General features: G+C 41.9%; 1 protein-coding gene across 1 annotated transcript; it reads left to right on the top strand.

Moving 5' to 3' along the window:
• Nucleotides 1-12,514: 12,514 nt before the first annotated feature.
• NPY (neuropeptide Y) lies at nucleotides 12,515-19,395 on the top strand. The gene is made up of 4 exons (XM_055589485.1): nucleotides 12,515-12,628; nucleotides 13,565-13,752; nucleotides 17,340-17,420; nucleotides 19,211-19,395. The coding sequence occupies exons 2-4, from the start codon at nucleotides 13,565-13,567 to the stop codon at nucleotides 19,233-19,235; spliced, it is 294 nt and encodes a 97-aa protein (XP_055445460.1). The 5' UTR covers nucleotides 12,515-12,628; the 3' UTR covers nucleotides 19,236-19,395.
• The last annotated feature ends 3,288 nt before the right edge of the window (nucleotides 19,396-22,683 follow it).

Here is a 22,683-nt window from a genome sequence, read left to right as displayed (position 1 = left end):
TTCATCAATATCTAGGCCTGTCTTATGTTTACATTCTGTCAGCTTCCATATATTTGCAATATTGCTCCTCATGACCACAAGATGGTTGCCATAGCTCTAAGATTCACAGCTGCATGCAACAGTATTCAAAGCAGAACAAGAGGGGAATCAAAGCAAAGGATATTCCTCTTCCTTTTGAGAAAGGAAAATACTTTCCTAAAAGCTCTCAGCTTATTTATCCTGGTATTTCATTGGCCAGAAGTGGTTCATATGTTCACCCCTAAACTAATCACGGCCAAGGCAAGAGAATAGTGATAAATCCATCCCTTGCTAGAGATATTAATGTTGGAACTAAACTGGGATCTGTTAGCAAAGAAGCAGCAGGCAACTAGGTGGGCAGTCAAAATAACAATCATTATTGAATTCAGAGTATTCTAACTTGTTATGAGAATCACTGGAAGAAATAAAACAAATCATACACTTTCTAAAATGCTAGAAATAGCATATAAAGAAACTACCATAGGTTCCAACAACACAAGAGATGATTCTACACATGGGCATCACCAAATGGTCAATACCAAAATCAGATTGATTGCATTCTTTGCAGCCAAAGATGGAAAAGCTCTATATAGTAAGCAAAAACAAGACCAGGAGCTGACTGTGACTCAGATCATGAACTCATTATTGCAAAATTCAGACTTTAATTGAAGAAAGTAGGGAAAACCACTAAAAAATTCTGGTATGACCTAAATCAAATCCCTTGTGATATACAGTGGAAGTGACAAATTCAAGGGATTAGATCTGATGGAGTGCCTGAAGAACTATGGACAGAGATTCGTAACATTGTACAGGAGGCAGTGATCAAAGTCATCCCCAAGGAAAAGAATTGCAAAAAGGCAAAATGGTTGTCTGAGGAGACCTTACAAATAGCTAAGAAAAGAAAAGAAGTAAAAGGCAAAGGAAAAAAGAAAAGATATATCCATCTGAATGCACAGTTCCAAAGAATATCAAGGAGAGATAAGAAAGCCTTCCTAAATTATCAATGCAAAGAAATAGAAGAAAACAACAGAAGGGAAAAGACTAGAAATCTCTTCAAGAAAATTAGAGATATCAAGGGAACAGTTCATACAAAGATGGGCACAATGAAGGACAAAAATAGTATGGACCTAACAGAAGCAGAATATATTAAAAAGAGGTGGTAAGAATACACAGAAGAACTATACAAAAAAAGATCTTAATGACCCAGATAACCACGATGGTGTGATCATTCACGTAGAGCCAGACATTCTGTAATGTGAAGTCAAGTGGGCCTTAGGAAGGATCATTACAAACAAAGCTAGTAGAAGTGATGGATTTCTGGCTGACCTATTTCAAATCCTAAAAGATGATGCTGTTAAAGTGCTACAGTCAATATGCCAACCAATTTGGAAAACTCAACAGTGGCCACAGGACTGAAAAATGTCAGTTTTCATTCCAATCCCAAAGAAGGGCAATGCCAAAGAATGTTCAAACTACCATATAATTGCACTCATTTCAAATGCTAGGAAGTGAAAGTCACTCAGTTGTGTCTGACTCTTTGTGACCCCATAGACTATACAGTCCATGGAATTCTCCAGGCCAGAATACTGGAGTGGGTAGCCTTTACCTTCTCCAGGGGATCTTCCCAGCCCAGGGATCGAACCCAGGTCTCCCACATTGCAGGCAATTCTTTACCAGCTGAGCTACAAGCAAAGCACTACTATATGCTAGCAAGGTCATGCTCAAAATCCTTCAAGCTAGGCTTCAACAGTATGTGAACTGAGAACTTTCAGATGTACAAGCTGGATTTAGAAAAGGCAGAGGAACCAGAGATCAAATTGTCAACATCTGATGAATCATAGAAAAAGCAAGAGAATTCCAGAAAAACATCTACTTCTGCTTCATTGACTACTCTAAAGCCTTTAATTTTGTGGAAAATTCTTAAAGAGAATTGGGAAAGGAGTATGTCAAGGCTATATATTGTCACCCTGCTTATTTAGTTTATATGCAGAGTACATCATGTGAAATACTGGGCTGGATGAAGCACCAGCTAGAATCAAGATTGCTAGGAGAAATATCAATAACCTCAGACATGCAGATGACATCACCCTTATTGTAGGAAGTGAAGAGGAACCAAAGAACCTCTTGATGAAGGTGAAAGAGGAGAGTGAAAAAGTTTGCTTAAAACTCAGCATTCAAAAAACTAAGATCATGGCATCCAGTCCCATCACTTCATGGCAAATAAATGGGAAAACAATGGAAATAGGATTTTGGGCTTCAAAATCACTGCAGATGGTGACTGCAACCACAAAATTAAAAGATGCTTGCTATGACAAACCTAGACAGCAAAATCTATGATAAACCTAGACAGCACGTTAAAAAGCAAAGATGTTACTTTGCCAACAATGGTCTATATAATCAAAGCTTTGGTTTTTCCAGTAGTCCTGTATGGATGTGACAATTGGACCATAAAGAAGGCTGAACACTAAAGAATTGCTTTTGAACTGTGATGTTGGAAAAGACTCTTTGAGAGTGCCTTGGACTGCAAGGAGACTAAACCAGTCAATCCTAATGGAAATCAATCCTGAATATTCATTGGAAGGACTGATGCTGAAGTTGAAGCTGAAGCTCCAATACTTTGGCCACCTGATGCAAAGAGGTGACTGATTAGAAAAGACCCTGATGCTGGAAAAGATTGAAGACAGGAAGAGAAGGGGATGACAGAGGACAAGATGGTTGGATGGCATCACTGACTCATTGGACGTGAGTTTGAGCAAGCTCTAGGAGATAGATGGTCAATGACAGGGAGGCCAGGCATGCTGCAGTCCATGGGGTCACAAAGAGTCGGATATGACTGTGCGACTGAACAACAACAACCACCATAGGTTATAAAGCGAAAGATAGCAAACAAAAGGAAATAACCTATATCATTAAAGATATTAACCCATATCATTAAAGCAGTATGGTACTTGTATTGATACTTGTATAGACAGAAAGACCAACTGAATAAAACAGAAAGTTCAGAAATTGACACAGATATTTATGGAAATTTATTAGTGTATGCATAAAGGTAGCATCCCAAAGCTATGGGAAAAATTACAAACTTTTCAGCAAGTTGTATGAGAAAACTAATAGATAATCTAAAGAAAAATAAATTTGAAATCCTAATTTATTCACCATAACCAGGATAAATTCCAGGTCTTAACATAAGAAAAGAGAGAGAGAGAGAAGGGAAGGAAGGAAGGGTGGAAGGAAGGGAGGGAGGAATAAAAGAAGGAAGAGATTATGAAAGTACAAGACAAAAAAGGGCAAAGTCTTTTTTTTTTTTTTTAATTATAGAACAGGAATTGGCAGTATTTTAACTGGTTGGTCAACATAGTAAATGGGCTTCCCAGGTGGCACCAGTGGTAAATAATCTGCCTACCAATGCAGGAGACATAAGAGACGTGGGTTCAGTCCCTTGTTTGGGAAGATCCCCTGGAGTAGGGCACAGCAACCCACTCCATAATTCTTGCCTGGCGGGCTACAGTGCATAGGGTCGCAGAGTCAAAAGTGACTATAGCGACTTAGCGCACATGCATGCACATAGTAAATAGTAGCTGCAGCTACAAAATTCTGCCACTGTAGCAAATGAGCATAGCTGTTTTTCAATAAAGCTCTATTTACAAAACAAATGAAGGGCTGGATATAACCCTTGAGCCATATTTCACAAGCCCCTGATATAGCATGTGAAAAGTGTTTTAAACTAAGACCCCAAACTCAGAAGCCACTAAAAAATGTTGATATATTCAACCACAAATTAAACACTTCTACAAGGTAAAAACAAAACATTCAGTTCAGTTCAGTTCGTTCTCTCAGCCGGGTCTGACTCTTTGTGACCCCATGAATCACAGCACGCCAGGCCTCCCTGTCCATCACCAACTCCAGGAGTTCACTCAAACCCATGTCCATTGAGTCGGTGATGCCATCCAGCCATCTCACCCTCTGTCCTCCCCTACTCCTCCTTCCCCCAATCCCTTCCAGCATCAGGGTCTTTTCCAATGAGTCAACTCTTCACATGAGGTGGCTGAAGTATTAGAGTTTCAGCTTTAGCATTATTCCCTCCAAAGAAATCCCAGGGCCAATCTCCTTTAGGATGGACTGGTTGGATCTCCTTGCAGTCCAAGGGGCTCTCAAGAGTCTTCTCCAACACCACAGTTCAAAAGCATCAATTCTTCGGCGCTCAGCTTTCTTCACAGTCCAACTCTCACATCTATACATGACCACTTGGAAAAAACAACACATTAAGGATAGTAAAAAGATAAAATGATAAACCATGAGTAAATATTTGCAACTCATTTCAAAATGGGATAAAATTCCTAATATATAAAACTCTAGAACTCTCTCCATTATTTTTTGCTCTTCCCTAATTATTCTCATTAGCAGGCCAACCTACTCCTTTTCCCAGTCTTAAAGTCTTAAAAAACCTTTCTTTTGACCCCATTTCTGTCACCAATTACTACCTCATGTTCTACTCCTTTTTGCAGTGAAACTCTTGGAAAGAATTGTTTCCAAGATCTTTCCTCTCTTTCTCCTTTAAGCTCTGCTGGTCCACCAAAACTGCTCTAGTCAAGATTCCTACATTGCTCAAGACAGTGGTCAATTTCAGCCTGTATCTCAATTGACTTTTCAGCAGTATGTGCCGTAGATATTCACTTTTTCTTCCTGAAAAAAAAAAAAAATTGCACTTGACTGTGAGAACACCGAGCATCAAATTCTTGGTTGTTCTCTACCTCCTTGGTCCCTCCATCGCAGGCTACTGTGGTCATCCCTTGTCATCTCCTGAACTCGTCAATTTTCACTCACTGCTGGACTCCACTGGGGGCCCTTGTCTTTCTTAACTGGGTTCCTGGTCAGTCTTACAAATTGTCACAGCTTTAAACGTCACCTAAAGGTAAATACCTCCGGAATTTAAGTCTCAAAGCTAGATCACTCTCCTTTACTCCGGATTCCTACATACACCTGACTTCTCCCCTTGCAGTCTAATAAACATTAAGATCTTACCATATTTTCAGCTGAGCTCCCAATGTCAACCTCAAATGTACTCTACCCAAGGTTACTTCCATTATGATGGGAGGTAACCCCATCCTTTTAGTTGCTCAGGCCAAAATATGTGGGACCATCTCCTCTTGCTTTTACACTCTTCACTCTACCTTTAAAATATATCTGGAATCAACCATTTCTCACCTCTCCTCTTCTACCACCTTGGTCCTAGTCACCATGATGTCTCATTGCATTACTCTACTGGCCTCCCAACTGGCTTCACTACTGCTGCCCAGGCCCTCATCAGGTTCTCAATGCAGCAGCCAGAGTGATTCAGTTAAAAATAAGTCAGATTATATCACTCCTCTGCTTCAAAACCTGTAGTGAACTCTCCAATTCACTGATGGAAGTGCCAAAATATGTACAAAACACTCTAAGATCTTCTCTCTTCCATTTCTCTCTAACCTCATCTTTTATTATTCTTTTCCCCTCTTACTTTGCTCCAGCCCCAATAGCTTCCTTCCTGATCTTTGAAAATACCAGGCACATACCTGCCCTAAGGTCCTTACATCAGGCTTTCCTCTGCCTCTGTGGCTCTGCTCCTGTCATTTGCATGGCTCACTCCCGTACTTCAAGTCTTTGCTCAGTGTCATCTTCTCAATGAGATCTGCCCTGACCACTTGTGTTATAACAAGAAATATATTTAGTCTTTGTTCCTGGTTCCTAAAACAGAGTTCCTAAAACCCTTGTTATTTTGAGTGATAAGGGTGTTAGGTGCATATTTTGTTCTAATATTTGACTCCAGTTCCTGACACAGGAACTTCTAAGTCCTCTGGACTCTCCAGAGTGAGAAGGGTGTCTTTTGTATGCTAATGAGATGATGGAAGGTCCTAGAGGGCTTCAGGTTGGGGGCTGGTCACAGAAAACCAAGTCATAATTAGAGGCTTGGAACTTTCAGTTCCTACCCTGCAACCTGCAAGGAAGGAAGAGAAGCTAGAAATTGAGTTATCACACATTTCTGATGAAATCTCCATTGAAAAACCCCCAAACTGTAGGGCTCAGACAGTTTCCAGGTTGGTGATGATCTGGAGGTGCTGGGAGGATAATGCATCCAGAGAGAACATGGAAATTTCACGGTGCCCCTTTCCCATACTTTGCCCTTCATTTGGCTGTTCATTGTGTCCTTTACAAAACCCTTTGTAATATACCAAAAAACTTAAGTAAATGTTTCCATGAGTTTTGTAAGCCATTTTACCAGATGTTTTGTGAGTAACTGGTGGCTTGTGGGAACCAAGTCCAATATAAATTGGTTCAGGTTATAACCCCAACCCGGAGAAGGCGATGGCACCCCACTCCAATACTCTTGCCTGGAAAATCCCATGGACAGAGGAGCCTAGTAGGCTGCAGTCCATGGGGTTGCGAAGAGTCGGACACGACTGAGCGACTTCACTTTCACTTTTCACTTTCATGCATTGGAGAAGGAAATGGCAACCCACTCCAGTATTCTTGCCTGGAGAATCCCAGGGACGGGGGAGCCTGGTGGCCTGCCATCTACTGGGTCACATAGAGTCAGACACGACTGAAGCAACTTAGCAGCAGCAGCAGCAGCATAACCCCAACCTGAACCAATTTATAGCTGGTTGCCCAGAAGTATAGTTGACAATCTTAGACTTAAGGTTGTCATCAGAAGTTGGGGGCAGTCTTGTGAGACTGAATCCTTAACTTGTGAGAGCTGCACTAAGTCCAGGCAGGTAGTGTCAGAACTGAGTTTCATGGTAAGACATACAATCAGTGACCACTGAGAACTGAAGGATTGCTTGGTATAGAAAAACTCACACATTTGCTATCAGAAGTGTTAGGAATAGAATAAAAGAAAGTGTTTTCTTTTTTTTCTTTTACCACACAACTTTCCTATAAACCCCCCACTTGCACTTTCAATCTCCCTTCTCTGACAATTAGTTTTCTCCATAGAACTTATTATTCTATGTTATGGGAATATTTTTTGTTGATCTTTAGTTGCTAAGTTGTGTCTGGTTCTTTTGCAACCCCATGGACTGTAGCCCACCAGATTCCTCTGTCCATGGGATTTCCCAGGCAAGAATACTGGAGTGGGTTGCCATTTCCTTCTCTAGTGGATCTTCCCAAACCAAAGATAACCCATGTCTTCTGCATTGACAGGCAGATTCTTTACCACTGAACTACCAGGGAAGCCCCATTGGGAATATAATGATGAACAAAATATATGCTCTCATAGAGCTTACACTTATGAAATGTCAGAGACACCAAGCAAATAATAATATGTATAATAATACAGCTAATTTGACAATGACAGCTATGAAAGTATCTTTAAAGGGAAAGATTAAAGTGCTATGAAAACATACAATGAGGCAAGATGGAGAGAAACCTATTCTAGATTCAGAGATTATAAAGAAATGACATGCACAATAAAATATGAAGGAAAAGTGGGAGTTGGCCAGTAGAGTCAAAGGAAAGGAGAGTGTTCCAGGCAGAGAAAGCATATGCAAGAGTCCTGGGATGGGAAGTAGCTTGGCATATTAAGGACCCTCAAATTGTGGTTTATGCCCAGTTGTGTCCAACCCTTTGTGACCCTTTGGACTGTAGCCTGCCAGGCTCCTCTGTCCATCAAATTTTTTAGGCAAGAATACTGGAATGGGTTGCCACTTCTTCCTCCAGGGCATCTTCCTGACCCAGGGATCAATCTCTTGTGTCCTGTGCGTCCTGAATTGCAGGCAGATTCTTTACCAATGAACCATTGGGGAAGCCCCTTATGTAAAATATTAAAGTTCTAAACCAGATGTCTGCATACTTTCTATTGGCTTCCCTGGTGGCTCAGTGGTAAAGAATCCACCTGCAATGCAGGAGATGCAGGTTCAATCCCTGGGTTGGGAAGATCCCTTGGAGAAGGAAATAGCAGCCCAGTATTCTTATCTGGGAAATGCCATGGACAGAGTATCCTGACAGGCTATGGTCCATGGGGTCACAAGAGTCAGACATGACTTAGTAACTTAACAACAAAATACTTTCTATAGAGAGCCAGAGTAAATATTTTCGATTTTGTGGGCCAGGATTACAACCCCTACAGTACGTCTGTCATAATTTCTCAACTTTGCCATTGTAGCAGGAAAGTGGCCTTAGACGATAAGTAAATGAATGGGCATGGCTATGTTCTAGGAAGACTTTATTGATGGAAGTGGCTCAGACTATAGTTTGCCAATCCCTGTTCTTAATAATAGGCTCCTATGAAACTCAGTTTCATAAAAATATTTCTGATCAAGATGTATTATTTAGGGGTCAATTTAGTGCTGGGAATCACACTAGGGATACAGAAATAAATAAAAAGTGTGTAGTTCCTTCTCTTATGGCATTAATAAATATTAACAATATCAATATAATAACTAGATAATACACTCAAACTGTAGCTAGGGGCAGTTAGTAAGTTCAAGGTCCTCTGAATTTATAATAGGGGATCTAATCCAGCCTCAAAGACTAGGAAAATCTAAAGTGACGTTTCAATGTAAAACTAGAAGGATGTGTAAATGTTGGCCAGGTAAAGAGTTGAGAGAGAGAATGTCTCAGAGGAAGAATATAGCACTATGAAAACCCAAGTTGAAAGGTTATTTAAGGATCAGAAAGAAAGCCCATGGGCAGGAATATAGGGAATGAAGGAGAAAGTTAGGTTAGATAAACCTAGGAGGTACATAAGGCTCAAAATATGTGAGCCCTGTGTTTCAATTTAAGGATTCTGAAAATATTTTGGACTTCTATGAAATTTAAGAATTAGGAATTTCAGAATTAGAAAATTAGAAATTTATGTTCATGGAAGCTCTATTTTGGATAATCTGTACTCATGGCTTGATCAAGACTTTCTGATTTGGACATTTAGCCCTGGATTCCAGGTATGAGCCCTTAGCTGGAGGTAGAGATTTCAGACTCATAAACCATGGAAGTAGATGAGTTCACTTGTTTAGTGTGTGCAGAATGGAAGGGTTAAGGGTGGGGCTGTAGTTACAGAAGGGAAAGTTAGCAGAGAAGACTGTGGCCGGTTCAGAGGGAAAGAAAGTGACCCAGAGGACAACAGTGAAGGCAACAGTCAAAAGAAGTCAGATAACTAGTAAAGGTCCTTGCAGCTTGCAATTTGGAGGTCTTACTGATAGCAGGTTCAGTAGCTAGATTCAGACAAACTTACATTGCCATGGTTTTATGACCAAACCAAAGTGAAGAAAAAGAGACAATGAGTATAAACATCTTTTTTCCCCCCAAAGCCTCACTACGAAACTTCTACTTCTGGGTAAGAAATAAAAAGAGGAACTGGATTTGCCCTCCTGTTTGAATATCTGAAACACCAGACAAAAATACATGAAACAACATTCAAATACATTGGACATCAGGCAGCAAAGGACAGTGATCTCTTAGAGATGGGAAACAACTGAGGGGAGCTCTATGACTATCTCAGCTCACTGCATGAAGAAATTATCCAGGTTGCAGTGTAGAGGGGGAAACTGAAACAGCTGAAGTTTATGAGTAGAGTACCAGATAAGAGAGAGAACACTCAAAATCTTCAGCGTGTCCAGCTCAAATATATAATGAATTGCTGATCAGATCATGCACATGAAGAAATCACCTGAGACCAGGAAAGAAATGCTTAAAAGGATGAGAGGAAACAGTGTCCAGTGTCCACAATATAATCCTGTTCCAACAGCCAGAGGGAAAAGCTTCATAATTCAGGGGACATCAGCTATCAATTAAAGTAAGAAGATGCTTTCCTTGAAAGTGGGGAAAATTAAACCTAGACTAAAGCCAGCTCTGGGCACACGTGAAAAAACCTTAGATGCAATGGATCAAACTACTCCCAGTTTTTTAAACTGTGTCCCATAACAAGGCTCAAAAAAAGTTTTAGGACTGTAAAAAATCCAACAAGACAGCAAGGTTAAATTTACAATGGCTGACATCCTTTCCAAAATTATCAGGTAGACAAAAAAAGAAAATACAAGTCATAGCGAGGTAAAAATAATCCAAAGTAGCACAGAAGTGATACCAATGAGAAATAGTAAACAAATTATTATTAATGTACATTCAAGAAGCCAAAGAAAAGATTGGACATATTAAGACATGAAAGAAATAAAAAAGGATCCAAATTGAAATTCTAGAGATAAAACTATATGGTCTTTGTAGTGATTACACATTGCAGAGGAAAATATTAGTCAACATACACAAAGAGCAAAGCATACAAAAACAAACAGACCAGCAGTGAACTGTGGGACAACATATACCTATGATGTGACCTAGCCGTTCTATCCCAAGCAGTTCCCTAAGAGAAATAAAAGCATATGTTGGTATAAAAGTTTGTAACAAATGTTTATAGAAACTTTATTTGTAATAGTCCAAACTGGAAACAACCCAAAATCCATTAGCAGTTGAATAGATTTTTTTTAAGTTTAAATTATATCCATATAACAAAATCCTACTGAGCAATAAAAAATGAATTATTGATACATGCAACAACCTAGGTGGATCTGAAAACAATGATTCAGAATGACAGAAGGCAGACAAAGGATACCTACCATGGAATTGCATTGATATAGCTCTAGTAAATGCAAACAAATGTATAATGACAGGAAGCAGATCAATGGAGAAGGGGAACAGGGACGAGCAGGAGGTAGGAATTACAAAGGGACATGAGGAAACTTGATTGTAGTGATGACTTCACTGGAATATGACCAAGAATGTACCCAATGGGATATGCTAAATATTTGTAGCTCAGTGTTAGCCACTCAGTCATGTTTGACTCTGCAACTACATGGACTGTAGCCCGCCAGTCTCCTCTATCCATGAAATTGTCCAGGCAAGAATATTGGAGTGGGTAGCCAATCCCTTCTCCAGGGGATCTTCCTAACCCAGGGGTCAAACCCGGGTCTCGCCCATTGCAGGCAGATTCTTTACCATCTGAGCCACCAAGGAAGCCCCATTTGTAGCTTAGTGTATCTCAATTGTATCTCAACAAAGCTGTTAAGAATAAGCATAAATAAATGATTTTGAAAGAAAGGAAAGAAATGGTTCAGCAGCTAAAAGTGCCTCTCTTTTTATCAAGAATAGAATAAGACTTAGAAAGTGTTTTGCTCTAACTTTAGCAAAGGCTCTTTCATATAAGCATTCCTGAGCAGCCCCGAGAGCCTGGCATTTGTGTTCCTGGCATATGTTTGTGTAATGTGGCAAGAGGACGTCACCTAAGTGAAAAAGATGTTGGTCTTCAAAACCGCACACACACACACACGGGATTGCTTGCTGCACAGTAATTGGTATTTAATTCAATGCTGTTAAAACAGCACAAAAACAACATGTCAGTTTAACAGAATCACTTGTCATTTTAGCATGGAAATAACTTGTAACTTAGTGCTTTAATTCCTTAACATGCCATTTATTTAGGAAGATTCAGACTTCTAGAAGTATTCATTCAGGGAACTTTAAGACCTAATCCACTACATGAAATCCTGACCCTGTAAAAATAGTTTATGAATCTTTCATATTCATTCTGTAGGTTTAATGCAATGGGCAAATTAATGATTTTTTTAAACCTGTTTCAATTAGAACCCACGTTCTCAATTAATCAAACCTATTTGGCACTATTCAAAGGCCAGCAGATAAAAGAAAATTGCTGTTCATTTGACTACCTGGTCGATTTGGACCAAAAATTTTCGTTCGCGCTTTAAGGAGTCTCTCCGAGCTTAAAACTCCGTACATTTTCAGCAAACCCAGAAAGTGTCCCACCTCTGAGTAGTTCTCAGTCGCTACACACTGTCGGTAACGACTGGACTCCCGGCGTTCGGGCGAGTTCTTGGAGAGGGCCGATCTCCACCAAAACCAAGCTGGGAAAAGGGACGAAGCCACAGAAGGTTTTGCTCAGCCCTGGAGGAGTGGGGTGTTGGGGTCCTCTAGCTCGGGACTTCGGGCAGGCTTCTGGGAGCTGCTTTAGGCGCAGGAAAATCCCGGCACCAAGTTTTCTCCCCCGAAAGCACTCAGGAGTCGTGTCCGCGACCTAGCCACACGGATCCCAGAAAGCCTTTACCACGTAGCGGATACGGGTACCCCAACCCTGGTGCTCAGCTGGTGGTAGTCCAGGTGACGGGCGACAGAGAAGATCTGGGCTGCTCCTATCTCTGGCAGGACTAGACCGGGCGTGGAGGACGGCAAGGTTTGGCCGCCGCAGGAGGGCAGGAAACTTGTGCTTTGGCGTGGTCCCGTGCTCTCGGAGCACGTTGCTGCGCTAGCATCCTGCTAGCTTCCCTTTCCTGGGGCCTGGCTGGCGCTGGCAAATTGGGGTGTGGGTGGCTCCCAGAGCCGAGGCTCGCGCGGCAGTAGCTCTGGACCCCCTCCCTCATCCCCCGCCAACGGGGGCGGGAAGCTGCGGGGTGGGAGTAGCGGAGCGTGATTGCCCGAGGCCCCTCCTGCCGTGGCTAGGGAGAGCCATAAAAACCCTGTTGCAACCTGCTCCGGACACCCCCTTCTGCCGGCTCTCACCCCTAGAAGAGGCTCGCCAGACTACTGAGCCCTAGCCACCCAGCCACGCCCGCCAGCCAGCCAGCCCGCCACCGTGAGTGCCAAGACCCGCTTACTTGACGCGAGCCAAGGGAGAGGGGGCGCCTGTGAACTTGCCGCGGGCGCTGGGAGGGTCGCGCCCGGATCCCTAACCCCTATGCGCCGGGCTTTCAGGCGCCTCGACGCGCGCTAGCCCCTTTTGGCGGCTAAATTCCACCTGCCCCTTCCTGTTCCCTCTGATGGTACAGCTGCCCTCTCCCCGACCCTCCTGGCTGCTCCGGCCCTCTGGGTTATCTTATGGTGGATAAGGAGGGAGAACAAGAGCCCCATCCCAGGGCAGCTGGCAGTTTCCTCAAGGGTCGCCGCCTGGAGGGAGGTTTCCCAGGCAGCGCTCCGGAATGAGGAATCCCCGGAGCTTGGAAGAGCCGCTCCCTGCCGCCTCTTGGGATCTTTAGGATCCGATCTGAGACCCACCGGCGAGGGAGCCGTTCTCTCCCCTCTCCCCGCCAGTTGCCACCCGAGTACTGTTTGCCATCACTGTCGAGCTCCTGCAGCGGGGCAGACCAAAACTGAAAAAGGAGAAACTTCTTCCCTCTAACAGGGCGTTTGGGGAAGAGGGTAGGAAAGGGGTAATTTCTCAGTGCAGGGGGAGGAACTTCTAATCTGTTTTTCAAAGTGTTTTAAATTGGCGCCGGAGCCTCCCCAACTCAGCGCCTCTCACCTCCGAATCCTTGGCTCTGCTACTGGACTAAAGTTGCTCAGAGTTTTCGGGCGGAGTAGAGGGGCCGGGCCAGAGCAGATCTTGACCTGAACCCACAGGATGGTCTCACCACTCTCTGCTCCCTCTGCGTGACTGGGTCGAGCGTAGATTGAAGGTTGGGGTGTAGGGGTCGTAGGAGTGGGATGGGCGCTGGGGCCAGAGAAGGAAGGTTCGGAGCTTGGGTCCTCTGAATCCCCTAAGCCCCCTTCGCTGCACCTTCGGTGTCCGCAGATGCTGGGTAGCAAGCGAATGGGCTTGTCTGGACTGACCCTCGCCCTGTCCCTGCTCGTGTGCCTGGGCGCCCTGGCCGAGGCGTACCCCTCCAAGCCTGACAACCCCGGCGAGGACGCTCCGGCGGAGGACTTGGCCAGATACTACTCAGCGCTGCGACATTACATCAATCTCATCACCAGGCAGAGGTAGGTGGGCTGCGCGGGACTCACGACTCCTGGAGCGCCCCACTTGCACACCGGAGATCATGGGCATCTTGAAGGACAAGGTCTTTTTCTTTTTATTTTTTGTGTCCCAGGGCCAGACAGCATCAGGCACATACTCAGCTCTCAGTAAATGTTTGCACAGGGAGCAACTGCCTCGGCCACTACTGCCATAAAATCCTGATCCCCAGACTCAGGTCCTGCAGTCTGGGGGTCTGACTGGCCATTTCCTCTCACCCATCCCTTTGTCTTTTTTGTTCTTAGAGCAGTCGGGGGACTGTTTGGAAACCTGCATAGGAAAGTACCCAGTGAAAGGGGTCAGGAGGGCGCTGGGAGGTGGCTATTAGCTGAGAGGGCTGCAGGGTATCTAGAAAAATAACAGCACAAGCTAAGGAGGAAACAGCTGGGTCACCAAAGACATTGCCAGATTTTTCAGCCTGCCCAGACTGAAGTGAAAAGACAACTAGAACTATTTCCCCCGTACAGTGTTTTATTTCGGTCTGAACCCCTTACCTGAAAATCCTGCTCCTAATAAGTAGAGATTTAGCATGAAAACATTAGTCTAAAATGCTGAGACTTTTCCCATTTCATAGCAGGTGAGTTCGGAAAAGAAAATGCCCACTTGGTGCTTTTTTAAGGAGAAACTTACAATGATCTGTTCACTTTAGGATGAATCCAGGGATTACATGTAATTTGAGAAATTGTCATTTTTATTCTGAACCCCTAGAAAGCTAAAATGAAAGGCCACATTTCATTCTCAACATCAAATCTTAAGCAAAAAATCAAATTCAAACTATTTTAGAAGTAACATAGGATTTAAATTTTGTTTCCAAAATTAATTCATCTTAGTTTTGAATCATTCAATTTTTAAACTTACTGAGATCAAATGTCCTTAATAAGCTGAAAACAATGAGCTTTTTACAAAGTTTAATGTTATTTAACATATTTAAGTTATGTTTTTAAAGTATTGTTTTTTCTTTGCTGTTTTACTATATTTCAAGGAATAGTTGGAAAGAATTCAAAGTGGGGAAGAATTTGTATTAAAGAAAACTCTAACTTTGATGAAACTTTCTGTTTCATCAAAAAGCTTTTAAAGAACCAATTTATATGAAATTAGAAATATATGAAAATGCTAGAATTAAATAGCATTGGTTTATGATCCCTGAAGTCTGATACTTTTCATTAGTGAAAATCAAGAATGTCTTATATCTTAATAGACCTTCAGAAAGTTAATTGCTTCATATTCTTGCTTATACATCATAAAGACCAGAGAAAAAAATGTACAAATTGTTTTTTTTTTTCCCCTAGGAAAGACTTTGTTAGTTATTTAGTCCGTTAATTATAGCATATAGTGGAGCTTAGTTTTACAAAGATGATTGATATAAACCTTTACCATTGTGTAAAGCTTTGGCATTTCAAAATGTTTTCCTAGGCATTACTTTGTTCAGTCTTTACTTCAAAGCTTTGAAGTGAGTATAATTATCACCAGTTTACAGATCATGAAATTAAGGACATTTCATGAAAACCTTTTTTAGGGGTGATTAAATTGGAGCCCTCCTCTTGATCTCTGGATGTTATCACTACTATCAGCACTTAGAGTGATCTTCAACACCTTTGAGGAGGAGAAAATAAGGGAAAGGGCTAAGATTCAGGTTAGCAAGTGTTCCTGAAGCAGTTTCCCATCTCCTCTTCATATAAGTTCCTTCTTAGAAACACTCAGAGGCTCATAATCTGCACCCAACACCTCCATTCTGTACTCTGATCATCTTCCCACCACACATATCCACTCATATGCACATTTGTATTTTTGACAATTACGTTTATACACATACATTTTAATTTGGTATAGATGGTACTGTGATATTCTCTTTCCTCCCCTTTTCTATTTAGTTCATGTTCTAAAGCTATATACTCCTCATTCATTGCTTCCAAAGGTGGCATCATTTATCCTAGAGCATCAATCTACCACATTGTATTTTTACAGTCATCTATATCAGTGGTTCTCAACTGGGGTTGACTTTATGCTCTCCAAGAGATTGGGCAATATCTGGAGACATTTTCAGTTGTCATAATGGTGGGATGGGGTGGGGTGGGGTGGGGTGGGGTGGGGTGGGGTGGGGTGGCATGGGGGCTACTACTGGCATCTAGTGAGTTAGGCCAGGGACGCTGCTGAACATCATGTGGTCCCTAGGACAGCCCTTGATGATAAAGAATTATCCAGCTCAAAATGTGCACAGTGCCAAGACTGAGAAAACCAGCCCTGGACTAGAGTTTCTTCCTCCTAGTCTCATTGTTATCATCTGGGGAACTTTTAGAATATACTGATGCTGAGCTGCACCCCTGAGGAGTTAAATCAGAATCTCCCAGAGGGTGGGACCTGGGCTTTTTCAAAACCCCCAGGGTGATTCTAATATCTAGCCAGGTTTGATTTTCCTAGAGATGCCGTCTTTGAAAGATAAAGCATTGTCAAGAAGAAGGATAATCCAGAATTAATTCGAGATGGGAGAACAGTCATTGATGCTGCTCTGGGTACCTACTGCTTTGTGACTACAAATTCTGCTATTGCAGACTTAAGTTCTCTAATGGTATATTGGAGAAAATATTCACCAGTTCTTTAATTCACTGGAGCATGATGAAAATAAACGAGTTAAGGTTGCCCAAGAGTTTTAGGATTAGTAAAATCAACTGATGGACAGAATAAATACATATAAATTGCTGCGTACTGTCTGATATCACAACACCAGAAAATCTTTGAGGAAATCTCACAAATGATGGGGGCGAGAGAGTTGGCTTTGCTTTGGTATTCCTTGAGTCCCTGCAAAGGAGCAATAATAGGAACGCTTTCCTCCAAATTTAGATTTAATTGTGCTTGATAGGCAGCTAGCATATACTCTCTATCAGCTTTATTCCGCTGTTTTATCTGATATCTAATCAATCCACAGTAGACTATTGTTTTATTTGTGAAAAAAAGCAGCTACTGATGTCCAATGCTCTTTTTGAGAAAGGGAAAAATAGTGTCTTCAAAAAAATACAACTTGGTGTAGATTTCTCAGCTCCTTTTGCAGAGAGAGAGAGATAGACAAACAGACCAGGTCCTCACTCACCTGGGGCCAGCAGCATATACTACCCTGGCAGGAAAACATAACCTTGAATTCATATATTGTTCTACCCATACCCTGCTATGGGAGAAAAGAGACCAAGAACATTTCTATGGACCAGTAGGTTTCCTTCGTATTTTCAGGGCAGATTAAAATCATGTCAGGAGAGAAGACTTTTAGCTTTTGGCACCCCAAATAAACATGGAAAATATAGGACTCAGAATCTGTTGGTAGCTGTGAGAATGGATGCATTTCAGCAGCAGTAATGTGCATTTTTGTATATCACTCTGTTGCTTTCAGAGCATTGTGACTTACAGTGGATATTCATCAAGATTCTAATTTAAGCAGGAATTATGATTTTGTTGGTGTTTTATATTTAATACCACAAATCTTTCTTTTCTAAAGGTGTTTATGGTTTCTCCAAACTTGCCTTAAAGGACTTTTACTCCCCTAACCCATTGTTTTTTTTTCCAGATACGGGAAACGATCTAGCCCCGAGACCCTGATTTCAGACCTCTTGATGAGAGAAAGCACGGGAAACATTCCCAGAACTAGGTATGAAAAGACTTATGTGGGAACACTGTTGCAGAGCTCAAGGTGGTCAGGGAAAGGAAATCAGAAAGGACTGCTGGAAGAAGGTGTTGGGATGGGGTCCTCCAGACCAGGTAAGATTTGGACAGAAGGAGTGATGGGAAACAGAGCATGGAGGACCTTTCTCTTCACATACTCATTTACAAATCTCTGAACTTGTGGGATAAAATTTTCTGATTCAACTTAATTTGATGCTCCTTTGAAATTTTCAAATATAAATGATTTTTGCCTCAAAAATTACTCTATAGAAAATTTCTAATTGGCTTAGATTGGGGAAGCATAGGGTATGCCCTAATATCTACATTGAAATAACCAACTGTCTGTCTTTGGCTGAGGTAATCTTTAGTTCTTATAGTCTACGTAGAGGATTTACACATCCTTGGAAATGTTCCCTCCTGGCTTCACTCCGGTCACACTGGTTTTACAAGAAGCTGTAGATAAATCAAGGGGTGCTCCTGTTTACTTTTTGACTTATTTTAGTTCATCTGATGTCACATTGTAATTTATCACATTCAGTGAATGAGCATTGAACAACATGTTATTCTTAGGGCTTGCTTGGAAACTTGGGGCTTTCTTGGAGTGTGGAGCTGCCTTAGGACAGGTGCCTTCTAATATCTAGGTGTCAAACATTGGGCTGGGGTCATTCTAGGTAAAGACTGCAAGTGAAAAGATGCCTGCTCCTCCTCCTTTTCCATAGCTGGCTCTCCTGTCCCAGGCCCACTGTCCCTTCCCCCAGTAAGATGGCCTGTCTACCTTAAACCCAGAGCTCTACAACATCAAGAACCAAGCTCCCCAGAAGAGGTCACTAGAACACTTGCTCTGTGCATGTGACTGGCTTGTCACTCTTCATTGGGTTCTCCCTCTGTTCTCTTGTGGAATGGCCAGCCAGTGTGAAGGTGCAAGTCTAGAGTTGTCAGGTTTGTTTTCTCTGAAGGACACACAATTTGGATTGGAATAAAACTCCAGTGCTCTTGTCCCTGGTGGCACTAGCAGACTTGAACAGCAAATGCAAGGGAAGCAGGTGGAAAACTCATAAAGGTGTTTTTAAAATACTAAGCAATACATGCTTTGATGTTTCATTAATAGGCATATGATATTTGTCACAGTAATAAGTTTAGGATATGCTATATCTACTCAAGATTAGAAATATAATCATCCAGACCAACCTACAGCCTTAACACTGTTGTTTTGTGGCCCAAAGTCACATGGCTGGTGAATGAAATAGAGTTAATTGTACTCTGATTGACAGCTTCAATCATGTGCATTTAGATGGAGACAAAACCTGACAGCCTTAAAATTGCCTGTGAATGTGATTTTATTTAAAAGCGTTCTTTATAGTCTATTAAACAGCATCTTACTACATAAAAAGCCTTGCAGGAAAACACAGGAAGCATATTCAGAGTTGAATAACAATAACTTTCTTTTTACAGTTTCATGTGATTCCTATAGTTTTGATCTTCAGAAATATTGCAGAGTTCTTTGGCTTCTTTGATAAATACAGAGACTTTTAAATATTCCTTCTGAGATTTGCCTGAGACTCCCGTTAACATGAGTGAAGCTACTCAGCTGGGGTCTCTGTACATTATGCCACAGTCTCCCACTCTGATATTCTACATGGTCTCCTATTTAGAATGCCAGCAGCCTTTTCAACAGTTTCTGATCATCTTTAAGTTCTGAGCTGGATGTCTCACCCTTGCAAGCCTCCCAGGAAGTTAGAAGATTCTCTTACGTGCTTTGCTTTTTGTGTTTGACAGGCTGGAAGACCCTTCTATGTGGTGATGGGAAAGGAAACTTGCTCTCCAGTCTCTGCCTCTTTTTCAACCCCCATTTCATCCTGTAAAACTAGAGTCTGCCAGTCCTCCCAATGCATGCAGCCCCTGTGCTCACCTCTGCAGTTTCCCTTTGTCATCATTGTATATATGTGTGTTTAAATAAAGCACTATGCACTCAAAAGTGTGTGCTCCTCAATGCAAAATCTGCTGTTGCAATAGTAAGAAATATTTGAAGTTATTCATTAAATCACAATCTCCCTCAAGTAGCAGATTCAAGGTTTGTTTCACCAATATTAAGGCAGTGGCTATGGAAGATATAAAGATATGATTTATGATGACTAAGACTCAGCTGTGGGGGGTGTGTGTGTGTGTGTGTGTGTGTGAACAGCAGACATATCTGAAACACTGGGCAGAGCAATGCTAATTTGGAACAATTTTGTTGAACTTTTCCCCCATTCACAGGGAATTCTTGTTAACCTTGTTAGCCTATGCTGTCAGCAGAAAGGGTTGCTGTCTAATAGAACCTTCTGCAAAAATGTCCTGAATCTCCTCTGTTGAGTATAGTAGTCACTAGGCACACATGATTTTTGAGCACTTGACTGTATCAAGTGCAAACAAGGAACTGAGTTTTACATTTTAGTGTATCTTAAATAGCCCTGTGTTTCCAGCGGCTACCATATCAGACAGCTCAGATCTGCACATTTCCTTGGGCCACTACTCTTAGAATTTGAGTCATAAACAGAAACACACTGAGTAGGATAATTATCTTTTCACACAACATGGGGTATGTTAATTTAGCTACAGGTTATTAAACTCCCCCTCTCTTTCAGGTACTTATCTGCATAGGCTTAATGTTATTAGATTCTTATGTGTAATTTCTAAATCAAAGAAATGGGTCTCATTCTATATTTGTGTTTTAAACTACACTCTAAAAAATATGCATAAATATTTCTATGTGATGTCTTAAAACTGCTTACCAAATCCTGTAGCACATCATGACTTAGGGAATTGTATGGTATACAAGATATTCTGTGTTCATAAAGCATTCTAATGTTTTTCCAGTGCCCTTATGAAAGGAGCCAAAAAGGCCCCTCATCCTTTCTATGACGTGAGGACATAGCAGGACAAGGGTTGGCTATGAATCAGGAAGCAGGCTCTTACCAGACATCACACCTGCTGGTGCCTTGATTTTGGGCTTCCCAACCTCCAGAACTGTGAGCAGCAAATCCATGTTGTTTTTAATCCGCAAAGTCTATAGTAATTTGTGATAACAGCCCAACAGGATTAAGACGTTCCTAAAAAACAAAAATTCACTTTAAGAAATATAATAATGGTAAACTTTAAATTTTAAACTTTAATTGCAAAGCTACATTCCAAGAGATTCCATAGTAGTTTTTCTGAAACATTTACAGCCTGATAACCATTCTTGGAATGGGTTTAAATGCAACATGTCACCCATCTATCACTGCAAATTGTAATCATCTTCACTAGAGTTACAGTAAGAACAAATTCAACCTTCATTAACGACATGCCTATGAGCAACATAGTCATTATGAAGTAAATGTATAAGAATTTATGAAGCTCTCCTCTGATCCTAGATTTATCTGACATTCTATGAGGTATAAATTGTGTATTTTTTTGTAGATGCCACTGTGTTTTTATTTTGATCCTTTCACTGCTCGTGACACATTCAAGTAGAGGATTATCCCCCTCCCCCCCATTTTCACCGGTGAGGAAACTGAGGCCCAAAGAAAGCAAATGACTTTTCCCACCTCATTCAAGTCAGGGAGGTTTGCTGGTAGCTGCTGTGTTTACAAACTCAGGCCTGCCTGGTGATGTTTCGTGGAAGAAGTCCGTCAAGACCAGGCCACATACAATCTAATGAAGAACACAATCACGACACACTTAAAACCAATTAGAGGATAACAGATAAACCATGCAAAGGGCATTTAGAAGAGGAAATGAGTGTGGGCAGAATAAGCTAGAAGAGACTTCATAGAAAATGTGAATGTTGAGCTGGGATTGAGTACATTCTGGGTAGGGTGACCAGTTAAGCTCCACACAGAGGTGGGTCGGCTCACAGAGTGGCCAGGGTTGGATCAGTGAAGAAAAGTCCAAAAATGACCAAACTCATTCATCCATTCATTCATTCACACACTTATCATGTTTTGAGCACCTAGAACCTATTGGACATTACACTGAACACTGGGGATACAAAGATCAATAACAGTTTCTCAGGGAATTTGTCATCTAATGAGGGAGACATGTAGTTATGGTGTATCGTTGGAACTGCAGAGGTGGGCCTGTTAGAGTTTGGGGTGTTAGAGGCCTCCTTTCCACTCATCATGTCTCCTTTTGCAGTTTCCTGACAGAAGAGCTATAGATTTAACAAGCAGTGGGCAAATGGAGAACAAAGTAGCTGATCCAGTGAGGTCCAAGACAGGGCTGCCCTAAGCTAACTCAGGATGCCTGGCTGAAGTCTAAGCCTCCAGGGTAGCCCAGCCCCCACGCCAAATCTCAGCTCCCTGGTGGGGAGTGCAGGAATAGTGAGGTTTGTTGCAGCTTCCGAAAGGCGCTTACCTAAACAGACACACAGACAGGAAGAGCTAGCCTGCTGTGTCCAGCAGCAGATGGAGGAAGAGAAGGGACACTCATGAAACCATGTTACCTCCTGGTACAATGCTCGTGCGCACGGAGCAATGTGGTCTCAAGAATCAATCAGAATAGCAACTTCATTCCATGCAGATGCAGACAGTAAAAGAGAATAGAGGAGGAATGCCCAGAAGCCTCTGCTAGCCAAGATAAAACTTGGGCTTTTCAAATTCAATACACTCAAAGCTGTAATTCCATTTCAGGGGCTGTGATACCTCCTCGCTCTCTAACAGGGAAGTGGGCATGAGGTGTTTCAGGAACTGTGCGAGGACACCCATCCCAGGCTGGGAAGAGTGGAGGAGGAAGGTCAAATTTCCTGGAGTAACTGATGCTTGAGCAGAGGTTTGAAGGTGGAACACCAATTGCCAGATGAAGAATGCAAGGTAGGAGGTAGAGGACCTGCAGGTATGAGAAAACAATACATATTTTGAGTAGTTTTAAATTATTTGTGTTTCCTCTACTTTGAAACTGACCATGTGCTAAGCTCAGACCTCTGGGTTACTATTCTAAAAGCAGAATCCCATGTAGGATGGAATCAAGCCCCATAGCCACCCCAAACCCTTTTGTCCCAGGCATTCCTCCCCTCCACCCCTACCTGTCCTGCCTATAGACTTGGCTCTGGGAGAAAACCAGCCACCCTAATAATATTCTTCATTTAGCCAAATCAGGACTCAACTTCTCAGCCTAGGAGTTCCTAATCATAATCTTATGGGCTAACCTACAAGTTCAGAGAATAAACATTTTAGAGTTGGTTCTACTCCCTAATTCAGGAGAGATACAACTCACTTTTGCTGTATTTTAAC

Source organism: Bubalus kerabau, chromosome 8 (assembly GCF_029407905.1).
Source record: "Bubalus kerabau isolate K-KA32 ecotype Philippines breed swamp buffalo chromosome 8, PCC_UOA_SB_1v2, whole genome shotgun sequence".
Classification (NCBI taxonomy): Eukaryota; Metazoa; Chordata; class Mammalia; order Artiodactyla; family Bovidae; genus Bubalus; species Bubalus kerabau.
This window is presented reverse-complemented; position numbering and strand designations above follow the sequence as displayed.

What these genes read in the sequence shown, in the direction of transcription:
- NPY (XM_055589485.1), top strand. Translation starts at nt 13,565, where the DNA reads ATGCTGGGTAGCAAGCGAATGGGCTTGTCTGGACTGACCCTCGCCCTG. An exon ending in AATCTCATCACCAGGCAGAG is followed by an intron (nt 13,753 to 17,339) that starts GTAGGTGGGCTG and finishes TTTTTTTTCCAG; the next exon opens with ATACGGGAAACGATCTAGCC. An exon ending in GGAAACATTCCCAGAACTAG is followed by an intron (nt 17,421 to 19,210) that starts GTATGAAAAGAC and finishes TGTGTTTGACAG; the next exon opens with GCTGGAAGACCCTTCTATGT.